The sequence below is a fragment of the Armigeres subalbatus genome, chromosome 1, assembly GCF_024139115.2.
Source record: "Armigeres subalbatus isolate Guangzhou_Male chromosome 1, GZ_Asu_2, whole genome shotgun sequence".
Classification (NCBI taxonomy): Eukaryota; Metazoa; Arthropoda; class Insecta; order Diptera; family Culicidae; genus Armigeres; species Armigeres subalbatus.
The window spans coordinates 291,822,364-291,848,010 of NC_085139.1; the positions used below are offsets into that span (position 1 = coordinate 291,822,364).

General features: G+C 35.7%; 1 protein-coding gene across 4 annotated transcripts in view; it reads right to left on the reverse strand.

Annotated features, from left to right (window-relative positions):
• The window catches only part of LOC134207722 (protein scalloped), a 601,300-nt gene that overhangs the window by 58,210 nt on the left and 517,443 nt on the right, over window positions 1–25,647 (reverse strand). For 3 of the 4 annotated variants that reach the window (XM_062683561.1, XM_062683562.1, XM_062683564.1), the window contains one exon: window positions 22,923–23,061. In XM_062683561.1, coding sequence (XP_062539545.1) covers window positions 22,923–23,061 — 139 coding nt within the window. The remainder of the gene's footprint in view (window positions 1–22,922; window positions 23,062–25,647) is intronic. The other variant, XM_062683563.1, reaches the window with a different exon arrangement.

Below are 25,647 nucleotides of genomic sequence, written 5' to 3' on the forward strand. Positions count from 1 at the left end.
CGTTAAGAAATTCTCCGAATTTCGTTAAGAAATTCTCCGAATTTCGTTAAGAAATTCTCCGAATTTCGTTAAGAAATTCTCCGAATTTCGTTAAGAAATTCTACGAATTTCGTTAAGAAATTCTACGAATTTCGTTAAGAAATTCTCCGAATTTCGTTAAGAAATTCTCCGAATTTCGTTAAGAAATTCTCCGAATTTCGTTAAGAATTTCTCAGAATTTCGTTAAGAAATTCTCCGAATTTCGTTAATCAATTCTCCGAATTTCGTTAAGAAATTTTCCGAATTTCGTTAAGAAATTCTCCGAATTTCGTTAAGAAATTCTCCGAATTTCGTTAAGAAATTCTCCGAATTTCGTTAAGAAATTCTCCGAATTTCGTTAAGAAATTCTCCGAATTTCGTTAAGAAATTCTCCGAATTTCGTTAAGAAATTCTCCGAATTTCGTTAAGAAATTCTCCGAATCTCGTTAAGAAATTCTCCGAATTTCGTTAAGAATTACTTAGATTTTCGTTAAGAAATTCTCCGAATTTTGTTAAGAAATTCCCCGAATTTCGTTAAGAAATCTCGGAGTTTTCGAAATTTAATCGATGAAAAATTCTCCACATTTTGTTGAGATATTCTTCGATTTTCGTTCAGAAATTCTTCGATTTTTGTTAAGAAATTCTTCGATTTTTGTTGAAAAATTCTTCGAATTTCGTTAGGAATTTCCTCCGAATTTAGGTAAGAAATTCTCCAAAATTTCGTTAGGAAATTCTCCGAATTTCATTAAGAAATTCTCCGAATTTCGTTAAGAAATTCTCCGAATTTCGTTAAGAAATTCTCCGAATTTCGTTAAGAAATTCTCCGAATTTCGTTAATAAACTCTCCAAATTTCGTTAAAGAATTCTCCGAATTTCGTTAAGAAATTCTCCGAATTTTGTTAAGAAAATCTCAGAATTTCGTTGAGAAATTCTCCGAATTTCATTAAGAAATTCTCCGAATTTCGTTAAGAAATCTCGGAGTTTTCTTAATTTTGTCGATGAAAAATTCTCCACATTTTGTTGAGAAATTCTTCGATTTTAGTAAAAAAATTCTCCGAATTTCGTTAAGAAATTCTCCAAAATTTCGTTGAGAAATTCTCCAAATTTCGTTAAGATATTCTCCGAATTTCGTTAAGAAATTATCCGAATTTCGTTAACGAATTCTCCGAATTTCGTTAGGAAATTCTCCGAATTTCGTTAAAAAATTCTCCGAATTTCGTTAAAGAATTCTCCGAACTTCGTTAAGAAATTCTCCGAATTTTGTTAAGAAATTCCCCGAATTTCGTTAAGAAATCTCGGAGTTTTCGAAATTTAATCGATGAAAAATTCTCCACATTTTGTTGAGATATTCTTCGATTTTCGTTCAGAAATTCTTCGATTTTTGTTAAGAAATTCTTTGATTTTTGTAAAAAAATTCTACAAATTTCGTTAAGAATTTCCTCCGAATTTCGGTAAGAAATTCTCCAAAATTGCGTTAAGAAATTCTCCGAATTTCGTTAAGAAATTCTCCAAATTTCGTTAAGAAATTCTCCGAATTTCGTTAAGAAATTCTCAAAATTTCGTTAAGAAATTCTCCGATTTTTGTTAAGAAATTCTCCGAATTTCGTTAATAAACTCTCCAAATTTCGTTAAAGAATTCTCCGAATTTCGTTAAGAAATTCTCCGAATTTTGTTAAGAAAATCTCAGAATTTCGTTGAGAAATTCTCCGAATTTCATTAAGAAATTCTCCGAATTTCGTTAAGAAATCTCGGAGTTTTCTTAATTTTGTCGATGAAAAATTCTCCACATTTTGTTGAGAAATTCTTCTATTTTTGTTAAGAAATTCTTCGATTTTTGTTAAAAAATTCTCCGAATTTCGTTTCGTTATTCTACGAATTTCGTTAAGAAATTCTCCGAATTTTGTTAAGAAATCTCGGAATTTTCGCAATTCTGTCGATGAAAAATTCTCCACATTTCGTTAAGAAATTCTTCGATTTTCGTTTAAAAATTCTTCGATTTTTGTTAAGAAATTCTTCGAATTTCGTTAAAAAATTCTACGAATTTTGTTAAGCAATTCTTAGTATTTCGTTTAGAAATTCGTCGAGTTTTGGAAACCTTGTCTCAGAATTTTGTTAGAAATTCCCCGAATTTTTGAAATTCTGTCGTTGAAAAGTTCTCCGAATTTCGTTAAGAAGTTCTCCGAATTTCGTTAAGAAACTCTTCGAATTTTGTTAAGAAATTCTCCGAATTTCGTTAAGAAATCTCGGAGTTTTCGAAATTCTGTCGATGAAAAATTCTCCACATTTTGTTGAGAAATTCTTCGATTTTCCTTAAGAAATTCTTCGATTTTTGTTAAGAAATTCTCCAAAATTTCGTTAAGAAATTCTCCGAATTTCGTTAAGATATTCTCCGAATTTCGTAAAGAAATTTTCCAAATTTCGTTAAGAAATTCGTTCCGAATTTCGTTAAGAAATTCTCCGAATTTCGTTAAGAAATTCTCCGAATTTCGTTAAGAAATTCCTCGAATTTCGTTAAGAAATTCCTCGAATTTCGTTAAGAAATTCCTCGAATTTCGTTAAGAAATTCTCCGAATTTCGTTAAGAAATTCTCCGAATTTCGTTAAGAAATTCTCCGAATTTTGTTAAGAAATCTCGGAATTTTCGCATTTCTGTCGATGAAAAATTCCCCACATTTCGTTGAGAAATTCTTCGATTTTTCTTTAAGAAATTCTTCGATTTTTGTTAAGAAATTCTTCGAATTTCGTTAAGAAATTCTTCGAATTTTGTTAAGCAATTCTTAGTATTTCGTTTAGAAATTCTTTGAATTTCGTTAAGAATTTCTTTGAATTTCGTTAAGAAATTCTTTGAATTTCGTTAAGAATTTCCTTAAGAAATTCTCCGAATTTCGTCGAGTTTTCGAAATCTTGTCTCAGAATTTTGTTAGAAATTCCCCGAATTTTCGAAATTCTGTCGTTGAAAAGTTCTCCGAATTTCGTTAAGAAATTCTCAGAATTTCGTTAAAACATTCTCCGAATTTTATTAAGAAGTTCTTTGAATTTCGTTAAGAAATTCTTTGAATTTTGTTAATAAATTATTTGAATTTCGTTAAGAATTTCGTTAAGAAATTCTCCGAATTTCGTTAAGAAATTCTCCGAATTTCGTTAAGAAATTCTCCGAATTTCGTTAAGAAATTCTCCAAATTTCGTTCAGAAATTCTCCGAATTTCGTTAAGAAATTCTCCAAATTTCGTTAAGAAATTCTCCGAATTTCGTTAAGAAATTCTCCGAATTTCGTTAAGAAATTTTCCGAATTTCGTTAAGAAATTTTCCGAATTTCGTTAAGAAATTTTCCGAATTTTGTTAAGAAATTCTCCGAATTTCGTTAAAAAATTCTTCGAATTTCGTTAAGAAATTCTCGGAGTTTCGTTGAGAATTTTTCGAATTTCGTTAAGAAATTCTCCAAATTTCGTTAAGAAATTCTCCAAATTTCGTTGAGAAATTCTGCGAATTTCGTAAAGATGTTTCTCCGATTTTCGTTAAGAAATTCTGCGAATTTCGTTAGAAAATTCTTCGAATTTTGCTAAGAAATTTTTCGAATTTCGTTAAGAAATTCTCTGAATTTCGTTAAGAAATTCTCCGAATTTCGTTAAGAAATTCTCCGAATTTCGTTAAGAACTTCTTCGAATTTCGTTAAGAAATTTCCCGAATTTCGTTAAGAAATTCTCCGAATTTCGTTAAGAAATTCTCCGAATTTCTTTGAGGAATTCTCCGAATTTTGTTAAGAAATTATTCTAATTTTGTTAAATAATTCTCCGAATTTCGTTAAATAATTCTCCGAATTTCGTTAAGAAATTCTTCGAATTTCGTTCAGAAATTCTCCAAATTTCGTTCAGAAATTCTTCGAATTTCGTTAAGAAATTCTCCAAATTTCGTTAAGAAATTCTTTGAATTTCGTTGAGAAATTCTTTGAATTTCGTTAAGAAATTCTTTGAATTTCGTTGAGAAATTCTTTGAATTTCGTTAAGAAATTCTTTGAATTTCGTTAAGAAATTCTTTGAATTTCGTTAAGAAATTCTTTGAATTTCGTTAAGAAATTCTGTGAATTTCGTTAAGAAATTCTCCGAACTTCGTTAAAAAGTTCTCCGGATTTCGTTAAGAAATTTCTCGAATTTCGTTAAGCAGTTCTTCGAATTTCGTTAAGAAATTCTCCGAATTTTGTGAGGAAATTCTTCGAATTTTGTAAAGAAATTCATCGAATCTTGTTAAGAAGTTCTTCGAATTTCGTTAAGAAATCTCCGAATTTTCGAAATTCTGTCGATGAAAAATTTTCCACATTTCGTTGAGAAATTCTCCGATTTTCGTTAAGAAATTCTTCGATTTTTGTTAAGAAATTCTTCGAATTTCGTAAAGAAATTCTTCGAATTTCGTAAAGAAATTCTTCGAATTTCGTTAAGAAATTCTTCGAGTTTTCGAAATCTTGTCTCCGAATTTTGTTAGAAATTCTCCAAATTTTTGAAATTCTGTCGTTGAAAAGTTCTCCGAATTTCGTTAAGAAATTCTCCGAATTTCGTTAAAAAATTCTCCGAATTTCGTTAAGAAGTTCTTCGAATTTCGTTAAGAAAGCTCGGAATTTTCGAAATTCTGTCGATGAAAAATTCTCCACATTTCGTTGAGAAATTCTTCGATTTTCGTTAAGAAATTCTTCGATTTTTGTTAAGAAATTCTTCGAATTTTGTTAAGAAGTTCTTCGAATTTTGTTAAGAAGTTCTTCGAATTTTGTTAAGAAATCTCGGAATTTTCGGAATTCTGTCGATGAAAAAATCTCCAAATTTCGTTGAGAATTCTTCGATTTTCGTTAAGAAATTCTTCGAATTTCGTTAAGAAATTCTTCGAATTCCGTTAAGAAATTCGTCGAGTTTTCAAAGTCTTGTCTCCGAATTTCGTTTGAAATTCTCCGAATTTTCGAAACTCTGTCGTTGAAAAGTTCTCAGAATTTCGATAAGAAATTCTTCGAATTTTGTTCAGAAATTCTTCGAATTTTGTTAAGAAATTCTTCGAATTTCGTTAAGAAATTCTTTAAATTTCGTTCAGAAATTCTCTTAATTTCTTTAAGAAATTCTCTGAGTTTACGTTAAGAAATTCTATGAATTTCGTTAAGAAATTTCATTCTTCGAATTTCGTTAAAATTTATTCGTTTTGCGTTAAGAAATTATGCATTCGAATTTTGAAATGAAATTTTTCGAGTCTCGTTAAAAAAAATCTTAGAATTTCGTTAAAAATTCTTTGGATGTTTGGATGGATTGTTTAAAACTTGCTCGTCTATTGATTGGCTGCGGCTTCCGTTAAAAAAATCTTCAAATTTCGTTAGACAAAAACGTCGAATTTCGTTTAAAAAAATCCGAATTTTGTAAAAAATAATCTCATATGTTCGTAAGTTCGTTAAAACATACACCGAATTTTGTCAATAAATCCTCCAAATTGGAATTATTATTTTTTAGTTTTGATTGTAGTTCTTTGATTTTATTTTATTCTCTTTTTCTTTTACTTATCATTCCGCACATCAAACACATAAGTAGAATAGAAAACTCACCACTCGTCTAATTGTCAGCACTATCAAAGTGCTTACATTTTTTTGTCGTAACGACTCTACCGAACCAACCCTCGATAGGAATTATCCCCTTTGTCACCAGATGGACTATTATTTGCAATTTCCACTCAATAATCCGCCCCCACCATTCCGGTTCCGGATCCCGCCATCATCGGAAGTGGAAAAGCCACAGTCGGTTGTACTCAGCGTACATATGTTCGACGAAAAAAAAAATAACGAGACCAGCTTGTAAGCGCGTCGGGTTAAAGAGAAACACAAACAGTTCCGGTTTTTTTTTCTGGCTGCACTTTTCCGTTCGGTTTTCCCTACACCAGTCAGTGTGTGTGTTTTCAAGCACCCTTTAACCGAGGCAAACAGCCAGATAAAAGGATATCGCTTCCCCGGTTTCGCTGGAGGTCGCCACCGCCACCAGTCGAGGGCTGTCACCACACACTGTGTCTATTATTGTTCTCTTTGGGCTTTGTTCCCTTAGCGGTCCCCCCAGAGGGGGAGTCCTCTCCTTTTCGACTTTCAAAACTGTGTTGTGGCTTTTCCGACTGTCGTCGTCCTCGTCGTTGTTGTCGTTCGTCGGTGAACCATTTTCCACTTTCCACTATGTCTTCAGATTGGCGAGGAAAAAAAGCGATTTAGCTTGAACAGGGGTTTCCAAACTAATTCCAGATAACATGTTTTGTTCTTTTTGTTGTATCTTTTGAAAGCAATGACCGATCGTACGATCAAGTGATAAATGATGATTTGATGAATCAAGGTTGTTGGGGTAGTTGAACAGAAATTTGTTTCTGCGTGGTTTCCGAACCACTGATTCAGAAGCTTCTTTTCCCCGCGATGGAGAGTTTTCCCTTGTTGCGAACAATTTCACTGGGGCGTTTGGCGAGTAATAATTTTTATCGGTTGACATATTTTATATCCTTTTACAAAACACCCCCCATTCTGACTCTCTTGGATTTACGTGGGCTGACTCTAGACAAAGTCTTCCTCCGATCGTTCGCGCGAAATTCCGTTCTGGCTCGGGTTATGGGGACCATGGAAGAGGCCAGAGAGCCAGAGCAGCGCCAAGCGTTCACATAAATTATCACCCTCGGTTCGGCGCTGCTTGTTCCGAAAGTCTCAAACAAGGCGGCAGCCGCTCTGGCAAAAGTGAAAAGCCGGCAAAGGGCAGCAGCGTGAGCTCCTACGTACGGCGAGCAGCAAGTGGATTATTGCGAAGTGGGAAATTTTGCCTTATGGAAAAGTGTCCTCCGTCACGCGGAATAGGCAGTGGATTGGAGCGTTTATAAGGGATAATAATTTTTCAAAACCTTACTGGTGGATAAATTTGGGGATAATTTTTGTCAGTTGTTACGCTGGATGGATCTATTACTATGTTACTATTTAAGGTTGAACGATGTCTGCTGATTTTTTTTGTATTAAAACACTTTCGTTGAAAATTGTCAGCAAATAGCAAGCACCATTTTCTGCTTCCTGAACACGTTTTTAAAAATGTCAACAATTCCGCTCTCATAAACCCATCACTGCTGAATAGAGCGATTTCACCTGCTCTAAAACGTCCGTCATCATAAATCCAGAATTTGCGCTATTCTGCCGTCGCGGAAGCACCTGTTGGACTCGACCGGAATTTCATTCGTCTACATTGGCCATAAACTGTGGTCCGGTAGTGGTCCTCCTCCTGAGAGATTTCGAGGCAAAAAAAAAGTACGAATGCGAAAATGCGCTCCCCATAAAACGTTGTCGTAGTTGCAGCGACAGAGCAGTTGAACGTTTGGTAATAAAATGGTTCACAATTCGCTCCGACACTTCCTGGTCGTGGTGGTGATGGGCAAACGCAGTCGAAACCTCTCGTACGGGCGGCGATGATGGAACAAGAATTTTCAATTTAAGCGCTCTCAGCGGGTTTATCGCGGCAGTGACTCCCGTGTCGAAACGATGGACAATGGATGGTGGTTTAGATAGAGGGAGGCACGCGATCATAACTCGATAATAGCCGGCGACCTTTTGGCCGGCAGCGGAGGTCCAAGTGGCTTCAATTAGCGTTATTAGTCGTAAAAGCTATGAGCACTGGTTTTGGGATGGCAGGTTGTCATACGAAAAAGCGGGTAGTTCAGAAGCTGGCCACTTTTAGTAGACTTAGTATGACAAATCCTCGTCTGCCGACGCGTCACACCACCTCTGCCGATATTTGTTTACTTAAAGGGTATCAATCGGAAATAATTTCAATTTTGGATTGTTTTTTTTACGAAACTCTGAGAATTTCATGACAAAATATGGCGATTTTTTAATTCGAATTTGAATTTGGAAATCTCTTCCCCTATATTACCGCCATAAAATACCATGCTGCTCCACCCAAAGAATGCATAAGAATGTCCCCACGTGAGCTTCCATCTTCCAGCAAAATTAGTTTTATCGAAATACCGTGCTAGTAATTGTATCCGGAAGAACACACCAAAGATGAAAGCCAAAATTTGTGCCATTGTACCGAGCTTCAACTCCTTCCCAATGGTTCTCGCTCCAGGAAACCGTCGAGCGACGGCCCTCTACCTAGCTCGTCTAAGAAACTCCGAAGAAGCCCTTTCCCCGTACGTAGCAGGGATCGGAATCCAATGAATTTTGTTTTGATTTCGAAAATATGTTGCCCTGCGGCTAGTTTTCCCCCCGAACTCCCCACGCGCGCGCGCCCACATGCCCACTTTGAAGACGCCAGCAGCGTCGGGAGCTGCTCTGAAGTCTGAACAACGGAGATGTTTGCGAGTATGTGTGCATAAGAAGCGGTAATTTGGGAAAACTTTCCTCCCGTGCTTTCTCGACTCTTGACTGTCTTGGCTTTGAGATGCCGGAAAATGCGAACAAAGTTGTTTGCCACACAGTAGCACAGTTCGAGAGGCGGAGGAGGGAACACTTGAACTTTGCATTTTCGTATGTGCATTTTTTACCTTCTTTGGTCCTTCTTCGGTGGTGTGCTTCAGCAATCAGCGCCCCGTTGCTCTCGAGATAAAGTTTCCCGGCAGCAACGGCAACGCTTTGAAGTGTGACTCCGGAGGTGGAAAATGTTGAACATCGCACCCGTTGATGCTTCCGGCAACATGGAAGTGATTGAAATACGAGTACGTGGCAGGATGGTGATCTTTCGGTCATGACATCGAAAGTTGCGCGTTACTTTTTCGGAGTTTTTTTATTTTTCAAAATTTAAAAATTTTCACTTCGAAAATTGAAGAATTTTTTTGAAATTTTAAGAATTTGTAAATTTAAAGATTTTTTTTTTCGAAAATCGTAGAATATTTTTCAATATATGAAGAAACTCAAAGAATTTCTGTTCAATATTCGAAGAATTTTGTTAGAGATTCGACTGAATTTCATTCGAAACTTGAAGAATATCTCCGATGACTTAACGAAATTCGAAGAATTTCTTAACAAAATTCGGAAAATTTCTTAACGAATTTCGAGAAGAAGAGAAATTCAAAGATTTTTTTAACGAAATTCGAAGAATATCTTAATTCGAAGATATTCTTAACGAAAGTCGAAGAATTTCTTAACGAAATTCGAAGCATTTCTTAAGGAAATTCGAAGAATTTCTTAACGAAATTCGAAGAATTTCTTAACGAAATTCGAAGAATTTCTTAACGAAATTCGAAGAATTTCTTAACGAAATTCGAAGAATTTCTTAACGCAATTCGGAGAATTTCTTAACGAAATTCGAAGAATTTCCTAACGAAATTCGAAGAATTTCTTAACGAAATTCGAAGAATTTCTTAACGAAATTCGAAGAATTTCTTAACGAAACTCGAAGAATTTCTTAACGAAATTCGAAGAATTTCTTAATGAAATTCGAAGAATTTCTTAACGAAATTCGAAGAATTTCTTAACGAAATTCTAAGAATTTCTTAACGAAATTTGAAGAATTTCTTAACGAAATTCTAAGAATTACTTAACGAAATTCGGAGAATTTTTTTTATCAAATTTCGGAGAATTTTTAACGAAATTCGTAGAATTTCTTAACGAAATTCGTAGAATTTCTTAACAAAATTCGAAAAATTTCTGCGAAAAATTTCTTAACGAAATTCGAAGAATTTCTTAACAAAATTCGAAGAAATTCTTAACGAAATTCGAAGAATTTCTTAACGCAATTCAAAGAATTTCTTAACGAAATTCAAAGAATAAGAAATTCGGAAAATTTCTCAACGAAATTCAAAGAATTTCTTAACGAAATTCGAAGAATAAGAAATTCGAAGAATTTCTCAACGAAATTCGGAGAATTTCTTAACGAAATTCGGAGAATTTCTTAACGAAATTCGGAGAATTTCTTAACGAAATTCGGAGAATTTCTTAACGAAATTCGGAGAATTTCTTAACGAAATTCGGAGAATTTCTTAACGAAATTCGGAGAATTTCTTAACGAAATTCGGAGAATTTCTTAACGAAATTCGGAGAATTTCTTAACGAAATTCGGAGAATTTCTTAACGAAATTCGGAGAATTTCTTAACGAAATTCGGAGAATTTCTTAACGAAATTCGGAGAATTTCTTAACGAAATTCAGAGAATTTCTTATGAAACTTCAGATTTCGGAATTCAGAAATTCGGAGAATTATTTAACGAAATTCGGAGAATTTCTTAACGATCGGAGAATTTCTCAACGATATTCGGAGAATTTCTTAACGAAATTCGGAGAATTTCTTAACGAAATTCGGAGAAATTCTAAACGAAATTCGGAGAATTTCTTAACGAAATTCGAGAATTTCTCAACGAAATTCGGAGAATTTCTCAACGAAATTCGTAAAATTCTTAACGAAATTCGGAGAATTTCTTAACGAAATTCGGAGAATTTCTTTACGAAATTCGGAGAATTTCTTAACGAAATTCGGAGAATTTCTTAACGAAATTCGGATAATTTCTTAACGAAATTCGGAGAACTTCCTATCGAAATTCGGAGAATTTCTCAACGAAATTCGAAGAATTTCTTAACGAAATTCGAAGAATTTTTTAACGAAATTCGGAGAATTCCTAACGAAATTCGGAGAATTTCTTAACGAAATGTGGAGAATTTCTTAACGAAATTCGGAGAATTTCTTAACGAAATTCGGAGAATTTCTTAACGAAATTCGGAGAATTTCTTAACGAAATTCGGAGAATTTCTTAACGAAATTCGGAGAATTTCTTAACGAAATTCGGAGAATTTCTTAACGAAATTCGGAGAATTTCTTAACGAAATTCGGAGAATTTCTTAACGAAATTCGGAGAATTTCTTAACGAAATTCGGAGAATTTCTTAACGAAATTCGGAGAATTTCTTAACGAAATTCGGAGAATTTCTTAACGAAATTCGGAGAATTTCTTAACGAAATTCGGAGAATTTCTTAACGAAATTCGGAGAATTTCTTAACGAAATTCAAGGAATTTTTTAACGAAATTCGAGGAATTTCTTAACGAATTCCGGAGAATTTCTTAACGAAATTCGTAGAATTTCTTAAAGAAATTCTAAGAGTTCCTTAACGAAATTCGGAAAATTTCTCAACGAAACTCGGAGAATTTTTCAACGAAATGTGGACGAAATTTGGAATTTCTCAACGAAATTCTTAACGAAATTCGGAGGATTTCTCAACGAAATTCGGAGAATTTCTTAACGAAATTCGGAGAATTTCTTAACGAAATTCGGAGAATTTCTTAACAAAGTTTAACAAAGTTCGAAAAATTTCTCAACGAAATTCGGAGAATTTCTCAACGAAATTCGGAGAATTTCTCAACGAAATTCAGAGAATTTCTCAACGAAATTCGGAGAATTTCTCAACGAAATTCAGAGAATTTCTCAACGAAATTCGGAGAATTTCTCAACGAAATTCGGAGAATTTCTCAACGAAATTCGGAGAATTTCTCAACGAAATTCGGAGAATTTCTCAACGAAATTCGGAGAATTTCTCAACGAAATTCGGAGAATTTCTCAACGAAATTCGGAGAATTTCTCAACGAAATTCGGAGAATTTCTTAACGAAACTCGGAGAATTTCTTAACGAAAATCTGAGAAATTCTTAACGAAATTCGGAGAATCTCTTAACGAAACTCGGAGAATTTCTTAAGGAAATTCGGAGAAATTCTTAACGAAATTCGGAGAATTTCTTAACGAAATTCGGAGAATTTCGTAACGAAACTCGGAGAATTTCTAAACGAAATTCGGAGAATTTCTTAACGATATTCGGAGAAGTTCTTAACGAAATTCGAAGAACTTCCTAACGTAATTCTGAGAATTTCTTAACGAATTTCGGAGAATTTCTTAACGAATTTCGGAGAATTTCTTAACGAAATTCGGAGAATTTCTTAACGAAATTCGGAGAATTTCTTAACGAAATTCGGAGAATTTCTTAACGAAATTCGGAGAATTTCTTAACGAAATTCGGAGAATTTCTTAACGAAGTTTTTTTATTTTTCAAAATTTAAAAATTTTCGATTCGAAAATTGAAGAATTTTTTTGAAATTTTAAGAATTTGTAAATTTAAAGATTTTTTTTTCGAAAATCGTAGAATATTTTTCAATATATGAAGAAACTCTAAGAATTTCTGTTCGTAATTCGGAGAATTTCTGTTCAATATTCGAAGAATTTTGTTAGAGATTCAACTGAATTTCATTCGAAACTTGAAGAATATCTTCCGATGACTTAACGAAATTCGAAGAATTTCTTAACAAAATTCGGAAAATTTCTTAACCAATTTCGCGAAGAAAAGAAATTCAAAGATTTATTTAACGAAATTCGAAGCATATCTTAATTTGAAGATATTCTTAACGAAAGTCGAAGAATTTCTTAACGAAATTGAAGCATTTCTTAAGGAAATTCGAAGAATTTCTTAACGAAATTCGAAGAATTTCTTAACGAAATTGAAGAATTTCTTAACGAAATTCGAAGAATTTCTTAACGAAATTCGAAGAATTTCTTAACAAAATTCGAAGAATTTCTTAACGCAATTCGGAGAATTTTTTACCGATATTCGAAGAATTTCCTAACAAATTCGAAGAATTTCTTAACGATACTCGAAGAATTTCTTGACAAAATTCGAAGAATTCCTTAACGAAACTCGAAGAATTTCTTAACGAAATTCGAAGAATTTTTTTATGAAATTCGAAGAATTTCTTAACGAAATTCGAAGAATTTCTTAACGAAATTCAAAGAATTTCTTAACGAAATTCAAAGAATTTCTTAACGAAATTCAAAGAATTTCTTAACGAAATTCAAAGAATTTCTTAACGAAATTCGGAGAATTTTTTAACAAATTTCGGAGAATTTTTAACGAAATTCGTAGAATTTCTTAACGAAATTCGTAGAATTTCTTAACAAAATTCGAAGAATTTTTGCGAAAAATTTCTTAACGAAATTCGAAGAATTTTTTAACAAAATTCGAAGAATTTCTTAACAAAATTCGAAGAAATTCTTAACGAAATTCGAAGAATTTCTTAACGCAATTCAAAGAATAAGAAATTCGAAGAAATTCTCAACGAAATTCAAAGAATAAGAAATTCGAAGAATAAAAAATTCGAAGAATAAGAAATTCTTAACGAAATTCGGAGAATTTCTTAACGAAATTCGGAGAATTTCTTAACGAAATTCGGAGAATTGCTTAACGAAATTCGGAGAATTTCTTAACGAAATTCCAATAATTTCTTAACGAAATTCGGAGAATTTCTTAACGAAATTCGGAGAATTTCTTAACGAAATTCGGAGAATTTCTTAACGAAATTCGGAGAATTTCTTAACAAAATTCGGAGAATTTCTTAACGAAATTCGGAGAATTTCTTAACGAAATTCGGAGAATTTCTTAACGAAATTCGGAGAATTTCTTAACGAAATTCGGAGAATTTCTTAACGAAATTCGGAGAAATTCTTAACGAAATTCGGAGAATTTCTTAACGAAATTCGGAGAATTTCTTAACGAAATTCGGAGAATTTCTTAACGAAATTCGGAGATTTTCTTATGAAAATTCAGGTTTCGGAATTCAGAAATTCGGAGAATTATTTAACGAAATTCGGAGAATTTCTTAACGATCGGAGAATTTCTCAACGATATTCGGAGAATTTCTTAACGAAATTCGGAGAATTTCTTAACGAAATTCGGAGAAATTCTAAACGAAATCTGGAAAATTTCTTAACGAAATTCGAAAAATTTCGTAACGTAATTCGAAGTATTTCCTAACGAAATTCGAAGAATTTCTTAACGAAATTCAAGAAATTCTTAACGAAATTCGGAGAATTTCTTAACGAAATTCGGAGAATTTCTTAACGAAATTCGGAGAATTTCTTAACGAAATTCGGAGAATTTCTTAACGAAATTCGGAGAATTTCTTAACGAAATTCGGAGAATTTCTTATGAAAATTCAGATTTCGGAATTCAGAAATTCGGAGAATTTCTTAACGAAATCCGGAGAATTTCTTAACGATCGGAGAATTTCTCAACGATATTCGGAGATTTTCTTAACGAAATTCAGAGAATTTTTTAACAAAACCGAAATTCGGAGGAAATTCTTAACGAAATTCGGAGAATTTCTCAACGAAATTCGTAAAAATTCTAAACGAAATTCGAAGAATTTCTTAACGAAATTCGGAGAATTCCTAACGAAATTCGGAGAATTTCTTAACGAAATTCGGAGAATTTCTTAACGAAATTCGGAGAATTTCTTAACGAAATTCGGAGAATTTCTTAACGAAATTCGGAGAATTTATTAACGAAATTCGGAGAATTTATTAACGAAATTCGGAGAATTTATTAACGAAATTCGGAGAATTTATTAACGAAATTCGGAGAATTTCTTAACGAAATTCGGAGAATTTCTTAACGAAATTCGGAGAATTTCTTAACGAAATTCGGAGAATTTCTTAACGAAATTCGGAGAATTTCTTAACGAAATTCGGAGAATCTCTTAACGAAATTCTGAAAATTTCTTAACGAAATTCGGAGAATTTCTTAACGAAATTCGGAGAATTTCTTAACGAAATTCGGAAAATTTCTCATCAAAATTCGGAGAATTTCTTAACGAAATTCGGAAAATTTCTTATCGAAATTCGGAGAATTTCTTAACGAAATTCGGAGAATTTCTTAACGAAATTCGGAGAATTATTTAACGAAATTCGGAGAATTTCTCAACGAAATTCTGAGAATTTCTTAACGAAATTCTGAGAATTTCTTAACGAAATTCAGAGAATTTCTTAACGAAATTCAGAGAATTTCTTAACAAAATTCAGAGAATTTCTTAACAAAATTCAGAGAATTTCCTAACGAAATTCATAGAATTTCTTATAGAAATTCATATTTCAGAATTCAGAAATTCGGAGAATTTCTTAACGAAATTCGGAGAATTTCTTAACGAAATTCGGAGAATTTCTTAACGAAATTCGGAGAATTTCTTAACGAAATTCGGAGAATTTCTTAACGAAATTCGGAGAATTTCTTAACGAAATTCGGAGAATTTCTTAACGAAATTCTGAGAATTTCTTAATGAAATTTGGAGAATTTCTTAACGAAATTCGGAGAATTTCTCAACGAAATTCGGAGAATTTCTCAACGAAATTCGGAGAATTTCTCAACGAAATTCGGAGAATTTCTTAACGAAACTCGGAGAACTTCTTAACGAAATTCGGAGAATTTCTTAACGAAAATCGGAGAAATTCTTAACGAAATTCGGAGAATTTCTTAACGAAATTCGGAGAATTTCTTAACGAAATTCGAATTTCTTAACAAAGTTCGAAAAATTTCTCAACGAAATTCGGAGAATTTCTTAACGAAATTCGGAGAATTTCTTAACGAAATTCGGAGAATTTCTCAACGAAATTCAGAGAATTTCTCAACGAAATTCGGAGAATTTCTCAACGAAATTCGGAGAATTTCTCAACGAAATTCGGAGAATTTCTCAACGAAATTCGGAGAATTTCTCAACGAAATTCTGGGAATTCTTAGCGAAATTCGGAGAATTTCTTAACGAAATTCGAGAATTTCTTAACGAAATTCGAGAATTTCTTAACGAAATTCGGAGAATTTCTTAACAAAGTTCGAAAATTTGTCACCGGAACTCAGAGAATTTCTCAACGAAATTCGGAGAATTTCTCAACGAAATTCGGAGAATTTCTCAACGAAATTCGGAGAATTTCTCAACGAAATTCGGAGAATTTCTCAACGAAATTCGGAGAATTTCTCAACGAAATTCGGAGAATTTCTCAACGAAATTCGGAGAATTTCTCAACGAAATTCGGAGAATTTCTTAACGAAATTCGGAGAATTTCTTAACGAAATTCGGAGAAATTCTTAACGAAATTCGGAGAATTTCTTAACGAAATTCGGAGAATTTCTTAACGAAATTCGGAGAATTTCTTAACGAAATTCGGAGAATTTCTTAACGAAATTCGGAGAATTTCTTAACGAAATTCGGAGAATTTCATAACGAAACTCGGAGAATTTCTTAACGAAATTCGGAGAATTTCTTAACGAAATTCGGAGAATTTCTTAACGAAATTCGGAGAATTTCTTAACGAAATTCGGAGAATTTCTTAACGAAATTCGGAGAATTTCTTAACGAAATTCGGAGAATTTCTTAACGAAATTCGGAGAATTTCTTAACGAAATTCGGAGATTTTCTTAACGAAATTCGGAGAATTTATTAACGAAATTCGAGAATTTCTTAAGGAAATTCGGAGAATTTCTTAAGGAAATTCGAGAATTTCTCAACGAAATTCGGAGAATTTCTCAACGAAATTCGAGAATTTCTCAACGAAATTCGGAGAATTTCTTAACGAAACTCGGAGAACTTCTTAACGAAATTCGGAGAATTTCTTAACGAAAATCGGAGAAATTCTTAGCGAAATTCGGAGAATTTCTTAACGAAATTCGAGAATTTCTTAACGAAATTCGGAGAATTTCTTAACGAAATTCGGAGAATTTCTTAACAAAGTTCGAAAATTTCTCAACGAAATTCGGAGAATTTCTCAACGAAATTCGGAGAATTTCTCAACGAAATTCGGAGAATTTCTCAACGAAATTCGGAGAATTTCTCAACGAAATTCGGAGAATTTCTCAACGAAATTCGGAGAATTTCTCAACGAAATTCGGAGAATTTCTTAACGAAATTCGGAAAATTTCGTAACGTAATTCGAAGTATTTCCTAACGAAATTCGAAGAATTTCTTAACGAAATTCAAGAAATTTCTTATCGGAGTGCGAAGTATTTCTTCACAACGTTCGAAAAATTTCTTAACGAAATTCGGAGAATTTCTTAACGAAATTCGGAGAATTTCTCAACGAAATTCGGAGAATTTCTCAACGAAATTCGGAGAATTTCTCAACGAAATTCGGAGAATTTCTCAACGAAATTCGGAGAATTTCTCAACGAAATTCGGAGAATTTCTTAACGAAATTCGGAGAATTTCTTAACGAAATTCGGAGAATTTCTTAACGAAAATCGGGAAAATTTCTTAACGAAATGCGGAGAATTTCTTAACGAAATTCGGAGAATTTCTTAACGAAATTCGGAGAATTTCTTAACGAAATTCGGAGAATTTCATAACGAAATTCGGAGAATTTCATAACGAAATTCGGAGAATTTCTTAACGAAATTCGGAGAATTTCTTAACGAAATTCGGAGAATTTCTTAACGAAATTCGGAGAATTTCTTAACGAAATTCGGAGAATTTCTTAACGAAATTCGGAGAATTTCTTAACGAAATTCGGAGAATTTCTTAACGAAATTCGGAGATTTTCTTAACGAAATTCGGAGTTTTTTTAAACGAAATTCTGAGAATTTCTTAACGAAATTCTGAGAATTTCTTAACGAAATTCGGAGAATTTCGTAACGAAATTCGGAGAATTTCGTATCGACATTCGGAGAATTTTTAACGAAATTCGGAAAATTTCTCAACAAAATTCGAAGAATTTCTTAACGAAATTCGGATAATTTCTTAACGAAATTTGGAGAATTTCTTAACGAATTTTGGAGAATTTATTAACGAATTTCGAAGAAGTTCGAGAACTGAAGGGTTTTTATTCGAATTTATTTTGTTTTTGTTCCAAATTAAAAGAATTTATGTTCGAAATTGGGGTCTCCAGGAACCTTGCGAGCAAAGGCGTAGGATTGCCAATTCAGAGATGACGAGTTCGATTCTCGGTCCAGCCTAGGATATTTTTGGTTTGGAAACATTCTCGACTCCCGGGACAAAGTGTATCCATTGTATTTGCCACACAAGATACATACTCATGCAATGGCGAGCATAGACTAGCTTTCATTTAAAAACTGAGGAAATGCTAATAGAGTAAGTAAAGTTGAAAAGCAGGTCAAGTTCCAATTGGCATGTAAAGTCATTAAAGAAGATGTTCGAGATTGAAAGAATTTCTGCTTAAACTCGTAGAATCTATTTTTACACTGTTAAATTTCCGATAAATTTCTGTTTAAAATTCAAAGATATTCTGATCGAAATTCGAAGAATTTTCGTTCGAAACTAGAAGAAATTTTGTTCGCAATTCAAAGAACTATTGTTCAAAAATCGAAGAGTTTCTGTTCGAAATTCGAAACAATTTTGTTCTTTATTTAAAAAAATATCTGTTCTTTGAAATATGTTGTTTCTTTTCGATTTTCAAAGAATTTCTGCTCAAAATTCGGAGAATTTCTATTTGAAATTCGAAGGATTTCTGTTCGAAATTCGAAGGATTTATGCCCAAAATTCGAAGATTTTCTATTCGTAATTTGAAGTATTTCTGTTTAAAATAAAAAAATCTGTTTGAAATTCAAAGAATTTTTGATCGAATTTGAAGAATTTCGGTTCGAAATGCAAAGCTGTTTTATTTAATTTCAATTTTTTTTCTGAAATTCGAAGAATTTTTTTCAAAGATTTCTATTTTGAAAAAAATCGAAGGTCGAAGAATTTGTTCCGATATTTGAAAATTTTCTTTCGAAATTTGTGGAATTTCTAGCGACTTGATACAACAGAATAAAATTGCTGCTCCAGCACTATTATACATATGTGTCTTCAATTTTACTTGTGTTTAAACATTTTATATTCGATAAGCTTGTCATAATCGTTATTACTAGTTGCATTCCAGCTGTGCTCGGGCACCCTTCCGTCATCAATTAAATAAAGTGCGCACGTCAGCGCAAATGTCACTACAATCGGTCTGTTTATTTGTACTCTATGGTACACGTCGTAAACATCGCCGCACTTGTCAAGTTTCGTCGTTACTCTCACCCGAAGAATGATGCAATGACCGCGCGATATAGGGTAAGACGGTATAATATGCCCCCCTAAGGCAACTCCTTGATAACTTTTTACTTTTAAACGCAATTTAGGCAAACTTTGTGTTATTTGCTAGTCCAGGAAGTCGCAAATGCATTGCCCGTGACTAGTCATATAAAAATATTACAGATAACACGTGATAAAGCTTTTTTGAAAAGTCGTGAAAAAATGAATTTCAAATAGTGCCTGGGCAATACGCCCCACCTTAACCAAAGACGTTTCATAGCCCTTCATTAGTGTTTTATCAATCCCATAATAAAAAGGCTACAAATCCTTATGCGCTTGACATTAAAAAACCAACATAGGTCCATTTAAGCAGGTGTGAGTTACATTTCAATATTTTCCATACAATTTGGAAGCAGCTGCTGCAGGCTCGCTGGGCTTGTGTTCAGTTGGTAAGGGCATATCGTCCTGCCTACACTGGGGCGTTTTGGCCAGTGAAACATGTTTTCGAAAATTGTTACATTTTTGTAGATGGAAGCAATTTTATATCATATTAACCACTGAGAAAAGTTATTTTGTTGCCCAACTGAGTGTTCCAGTGCAAGTTTTGCGGACAGTATGCTAGAGTCGCTCCAGAATGTTGAGCAAACAAACATGAAAAGTTACATCAAAACTGTGACTTTTTGTATTTTGCTATTATTTTCATTGTGTAATACAAAAATACTTTCACATTCACATAGTATGATGGGTTTACAAATACTTATAGGTACCAACTGATTTTGACCCTTAATTAGTTATAGTTTTCTAAAAATCAAAGGGGGGCGTTTTGGCCAGGTGGGGCGCATTATACCGTCTTACCCTACGCAGTTTGCTTTGATTGCCATGATGACATAAATCCTGCTTCGTCTGTAAACATGATTGTTTACACATTTCCTAATCGTCTCTTTTGTCAAAGTCATGAATGATCGAAAATCCGATTCAAAACACCATTATCGAACCCGAATATCATATAATCCGCTCGATGACAGGTGTGGTGCCACAACCGCCTTCCCTGGATCTGGAAGTGTTCGATGCAATCCGATCCATGTGTGTGCCAAGCAAGGCGCTGCTGTCGCGCGATAACAATCTGTTTACACAGCACAATCGGAATAGTTGTGCATAGTTGCGCGCGGCGCATGTCAGCTCGCCAAGCCCGCCCCAGTCACGTTTGTTTACGTTCGGGAACACAACAAAAAATAACAAACACTCTGATCGACTGACGAGTCCTCCGATGTGTAACTGCGGATCGCTGGCTGGTAGAACGACCATATTAGTGAGGTGGCAAAGGATTTGACAACTTTCCGATCCATAAAGTGAGCTTTGACTGTAGATGGCGATGCGTGTGCGAGCCGTAAACAATGTTTTTCAGCAATGACACGCATCTTACCGTGGACACATGGACTGTGGTGTAAGGCGGGTCATAACATTTGTCCTGCCACAATCATGGGGACAACAAGAAAAGCTCTTGTTTGTTTGCTAGTTTTCGGCACTGTCGAACAAGAATCTGCGGTGGCGTTGTGGCATACTCGCGGGTGTGATACGAGCGCTTATCAGGACGGTCATATGTTTTGAAAACATTGTAGGCGCTAGACTTATCAGCCCGGTTGCATGTAACGGAGTGGCATGTTGAAGGCGGGCAACCAGAAGATAGGTATTTCGCAACGCAGCAACTGATTGGAAGTCTGAAATGTGGTTCCGGTGGTACGAGATTTCGTGTCCAAATGCAATGTTTGCGGTTGGCGATTATATGAAGGAGAACGGTTTTTGTTGGCTTACGCGTTGTTTATTTACCTACATTAGAGAGGGTGTAATACAAACCTCATGTTGAATAATGTTGAAGTTGAGCAAAGGATCGTCTGTTTATTGTTATTTTAAATTAAAACAGGTACAGATTGAAACAAGATTGTTATTTATTCGACGTTTCGGCACGGGGATGGTGTCTTCATTTTTTCCCTGATAAAGACGCCATCCCTGTTTCGAAACGTTGGACAATAAAATCTTGTTTCAATCTGTAAAAACTATGTTTCCGTTTCAAATTAAGCAATCAATCCGCGGTCTGATGAAATTGTTCTTAGACAATTCCATTTCTTTGATAACGCAATTAAAAGTAAATTCGGAATTAGCCCACATTTTAAAGTCAAACAATATCACAGCGGAAACGCTGAAAATCAATTTCATCTCATCCGGCGATGCGTGTAATTCAACTTGGCACATTCTATCTCTCGGATCAGCAAACACCAGCAAGCCAGCCAGGAATAATTTGATTCAGAAACTAAATTTTCAAAACTTTCTTCTCGGAAAATTGAACAACTTTTCCACGGCTTTCATTGTCGCCGACATCATCATCATCAGCCCGAGGTCGCCATCTTCAAAAGAATGGCATTTTTCCTCTGATTATAGCGCGCTTGAAAGCGATTCTCGGAGCGATTCTGTGTGCGATGCGACAAGCAAGGAAGCACCAGAATTATACGCGAATCTGCTGCCGGAGCGCGAACACGAGGGTTACATTAAACTGAAATTAAAATTAATTTACTCTTTTGCCATCGCCAGCCCCAGCTTCCCTGTCTCCGAAATCGTCCCCGCGCGCTGCCGCAGCAAGCGTTGTCTCGTTGCGGCGCTTCATCGCAGCGTGCAGCGAAGCGTTGCTCCGCGCTAGAGCTCGGCGATGCATTTTCGCGCGACGACGACGTCTATGACTCTCTGCCTGCTATACGACTTTCTTCCATTTCAAAGTTGCAAAGAAGGTCGCCGCAATGCGAAGTTGTTCGGGCGGGCGGGCGGTCTGGAAACGGGCGGGGATCGTAAATCATTTGAAAATTAATGAATCTTAATGCTCGCCTGCGTCTGTGCTATGCTGTTATGTTTGTTCCGTTTGCCCTCCCAGCGCCCTACTTGGCCGTGTTCCGCGCCCTTTCGCGCCCAATGATTGTACCACAGACTAACGTACCTGGAAATTTCGATATTTCGAGCGATCACAAATTAAATTTGGAAATCATTTAGAAATGCATGACTCACTACCGCCATCTGTTTGTCAGAAAACCTAATGCAAATTTTTAAAAATGAACCAAATAATATTTTAGAGAATGTGCCCTTGAACTGTTCATCTGTTTGTCTATGATTGCACCATCGCGAGGGCCGCGAGGACCAGCGGAGAGCACTCATCTCGAAATGGTTGCAATTTTATTGGATGTAATTACTCCGCTCCGGAGTCCGATCGCCGCGCGCCGCCCGTGTGGTGGGACGGAGAGCGCCGCGCACGTGGAGGAGCGATTTTGCTGGCGAACTTTTAGTGCGTTTGGTGGGTCTTCTTCGGTTTGCTGATGGCGGGTTGACTCGCCGGCGTGGTCGGAATGAAGCGGAGAAGAAATTGTTTTTGATTGTTAAATTGTATAGCCCCGCATTATGTACACGCTCACGCATAATTGCTGGTAGTTGGCGCGGTCTTAAAGTCAGTTCTTGTTTGTTTTGCCATCAAAGACGGTAATGATTGGCGAAGATAATTTCCCTGATACAGAGCTGGGTAATGTCTCCCAAGAAATACATGGCTCTTTAACCGAAGAAACGAATCAGATGAATAGAAAGATCTATTATAAACAACTGTTGAATTTTTCTACTGCGGTGTACAGTTTTATGTAAAATGATTTTTTTTTACAAAATCACTTCTATTAGGCTGTATTTGAGTCTTCTTAGTCTGCCATTTAAAATATGTTTAATTAAGAAAACTGTTCACAGCAATATTTGTTTGTTAAATGATTTCCAAGTGGAATAAACAAAGACTTTATTGGCAATTCTGTTGGCGACAAAATAACAAAAACATGTCGTCTCGCCAATTTCCGAACCATTCTTTCCTTTCCCTACCATAAACCGAGTTTGAGTATCACGCTCCCTGTAATCATCCGGGAGCACACCCCTCCTGGCCGCGCGTTTCGGTTCGTTTCGTTTTATTATTCCAAGACAAAGCAGAAAAAAGGGTTCACCAACTGGTGAACTGCCGACGAATTAAAGCGAATTAACCCCTCGTTGTGACCCATTTTCCGGTTGTTTGCGACGATGACGATACGGAGTTATGTAATTAAAAATCTCCCGAGACTCACCATACATCTTCCCCTCCTCGGAGAGGATGATTTTCCGCCGGCCGCAGGGCGGGTAGATGGCCAGCGCCTCCTGGAAGCTCTGCTCGATGTCCGGACTCCACACTCCCTCGGCATCGGCCGACGACAGGTCCTGATCGTCCTAACCGGGTGGGTAACGGTTGGTGGGGAAGGGAGCACGGGAACATCATCGGAAGGTTCGAGGTTTGGAAGAGAAGAAAGATCGAAGAAAGGTATGATTCAGTAATCTGGGAACACACTGCATTTGTTGGACGTTGTTGTCGAGTGACAATTATTTACGCAAGGATATTCGCAATACAACGGATGAAAACACGAAACGGATGTCACTTACGTCCTGGAAGAGACAGAAGAAAAATGGACAATCGTTAGTTACTTTCAACATGTTCTGTTAGAAACGGTAATAAACACAAATAATGAAACAACAAATAATAAAAGAAAAACGAAAAACTTCACAAAAATGTGCCAACAACGTGCCAATTAAACTACCGTACAATAACTTGCAACACAATATTGTGTCGCCAGCACTAAATTGTATTCCGACTTCCGACGTTTTACTTCCGAACGTCAGAACAAAATTTGAATTTGCTACCAACACATTGTCGGAAGAGCGTTCGGAAGTGTGGAAATCAACTTCCGAACTTCAATTTGGTGCCAGCGACGTTGTCAGCGACAAAACAAGCTCGATTTTGTGACAGATAACACCGTGCAGTGCTGCATATTTATTTTATTTTCCCCTGCAAATCTCGTTGGAAGTGGGCCCTGCTTCCCGTTCCTCAGCTTCCTATAAACAGTTTTGGTCTAAATCCACTTCTTACTCTTCATTTTTCTCTTCTCACTGTAAAAAGTGAGAAGCGCGAAATGACCCTTTCGACCAAATGACCCTTTAGGCCAAATGTCCCTTTCTGCCTAATGGTTTGTTCGGCCTAATGACCCTTTCGGCCCAATGACAATTTCGGCCAAATGACCCTTTCGGCCAGATGGGTTTCGGTCTAATGGATTCTTCGGCCTAGTGGCATTCGGCCAAATGGGTTTCGGCCATTTTGAACAGGGTCAAAAGTGAGGGTCATTTGGCATTACGAACATCTGGCATTTTTTTGTGTTCACTACATTTGTTGTTACTTGACTAAGAGGCGCTGTACAAAGCCAGAATATGCAGAATTGATAATTGTTATTCCTCATTTAGATTGATGGCCCTTCTTGTAAAAATCAATAATCAATGTGATTCCGTTTATCCAGAGAAGGGTATCGGTAAATGTAATTCCTGTATTTCTTTTGATAAAAGTATACATTCGTTCGGATTATGACAATTCGGCACCAACATTTCAAAAATGCGCAACTGCTTTTGTAAACAAGAGCTTTTCACGTCGCTAGTGGGTTAATTTGTGTCCACCCATGCAACCCAGCATCATTGAAAAAAGAAGAGGATAACAGTCGCACCGCTCTTCAACGGCGGATTCCATTCAACCGTTTTCGGCTGGAATACGACATGTCGCAATCGGTAGTGTTTGGTTTTATATTTGTAACTAGCGCATGAAAATGGTGCTTGCCACATCCATTAAGGGGCCATCCACAAAATACGTCACGCTCCTAGGGGGGAGGGGGGTTCCGAGCAGCGTGACGACTCATACAAAAATTTTAGAGGTTTAATACAAAAAGTGTGACGAAGGGGGGAGGCGGGTCGAAAATCGCCAATTTTTACGTGACGTACTTTATGGATCTTCCCTAATGTGCTAGTTACTAAATGGTAAGTATGCTCTCATGTTGTGGATTTCGGAGCGAGCAGGTCTCCCGAGGATAGAATAGAAGATACCGGAGCGAGCAGGTCTCCGAGGCATTTTTTTTTTTCCGGAACGAGCGGGTTTCCGTGACATTTTTTTTGTTTATTCCGGGGCGAGCAGGGCGCCGATGCATTTTTTTTGTTTATTCCGGAGCGAGCAGGTCTCCGAGGCACTTTTTGACGTAGGACTACGTCTGTCTTTTCTATATTGGGGTACACTTTACGATTGCGAAAATCGGGGACCGTCACGAAAATATGATAGACTTTAAACTTTAATATCTCAGCCGTTTCTCGATGGATTTTCAATTTTTTTGGACCATTCGATCGAGGATGAGTCAACGCTTTTTTGTATTCATATGAAAATACTATTTTTAACTATTTATTATCGATAATTGATCAAAAGTTTAAAAATAGGTGAACTAACCAATCACGTACATGCATCACTAGCACAGACATCAAAAATCAATCACTTGCGGGTTTGGATCTAATCCTCAGTTTGAACAAAATTTCACGCAGAGCGGACGCATCAAAGCGATCGCAGCGGAGCGGACACAGCATCATGGAGGCGCTGGTAACATTTTCAACGGAAATCCATCGCATTGGTGGTGGTGCTCGATGTGTTGCTGCAGATTATTCAACCTCAACGAACCAGCATTTCATTTGAAGAAATGGTTGACCATCCCGCACCGCCAGTGCCAGTGCAAATTGTGGTGTCAGTTAGTTGGAAAGGAGCATTGGGAAAAGAAAATTGATTCTTCTCAGAACCAACATTTTATGGAAAGAAAGAGTTAATTGCGAAAATGGACTGTTTCGGTGGCATCGGGTTTGGCGTGGTAGCTTGGTTGCTGTTAGTGATTCCATCCATTAAAATTTACTGCATCATCTCCCTCCGACGCGCTATCAAATTCGCTATTTACGATTGAGTTTTGC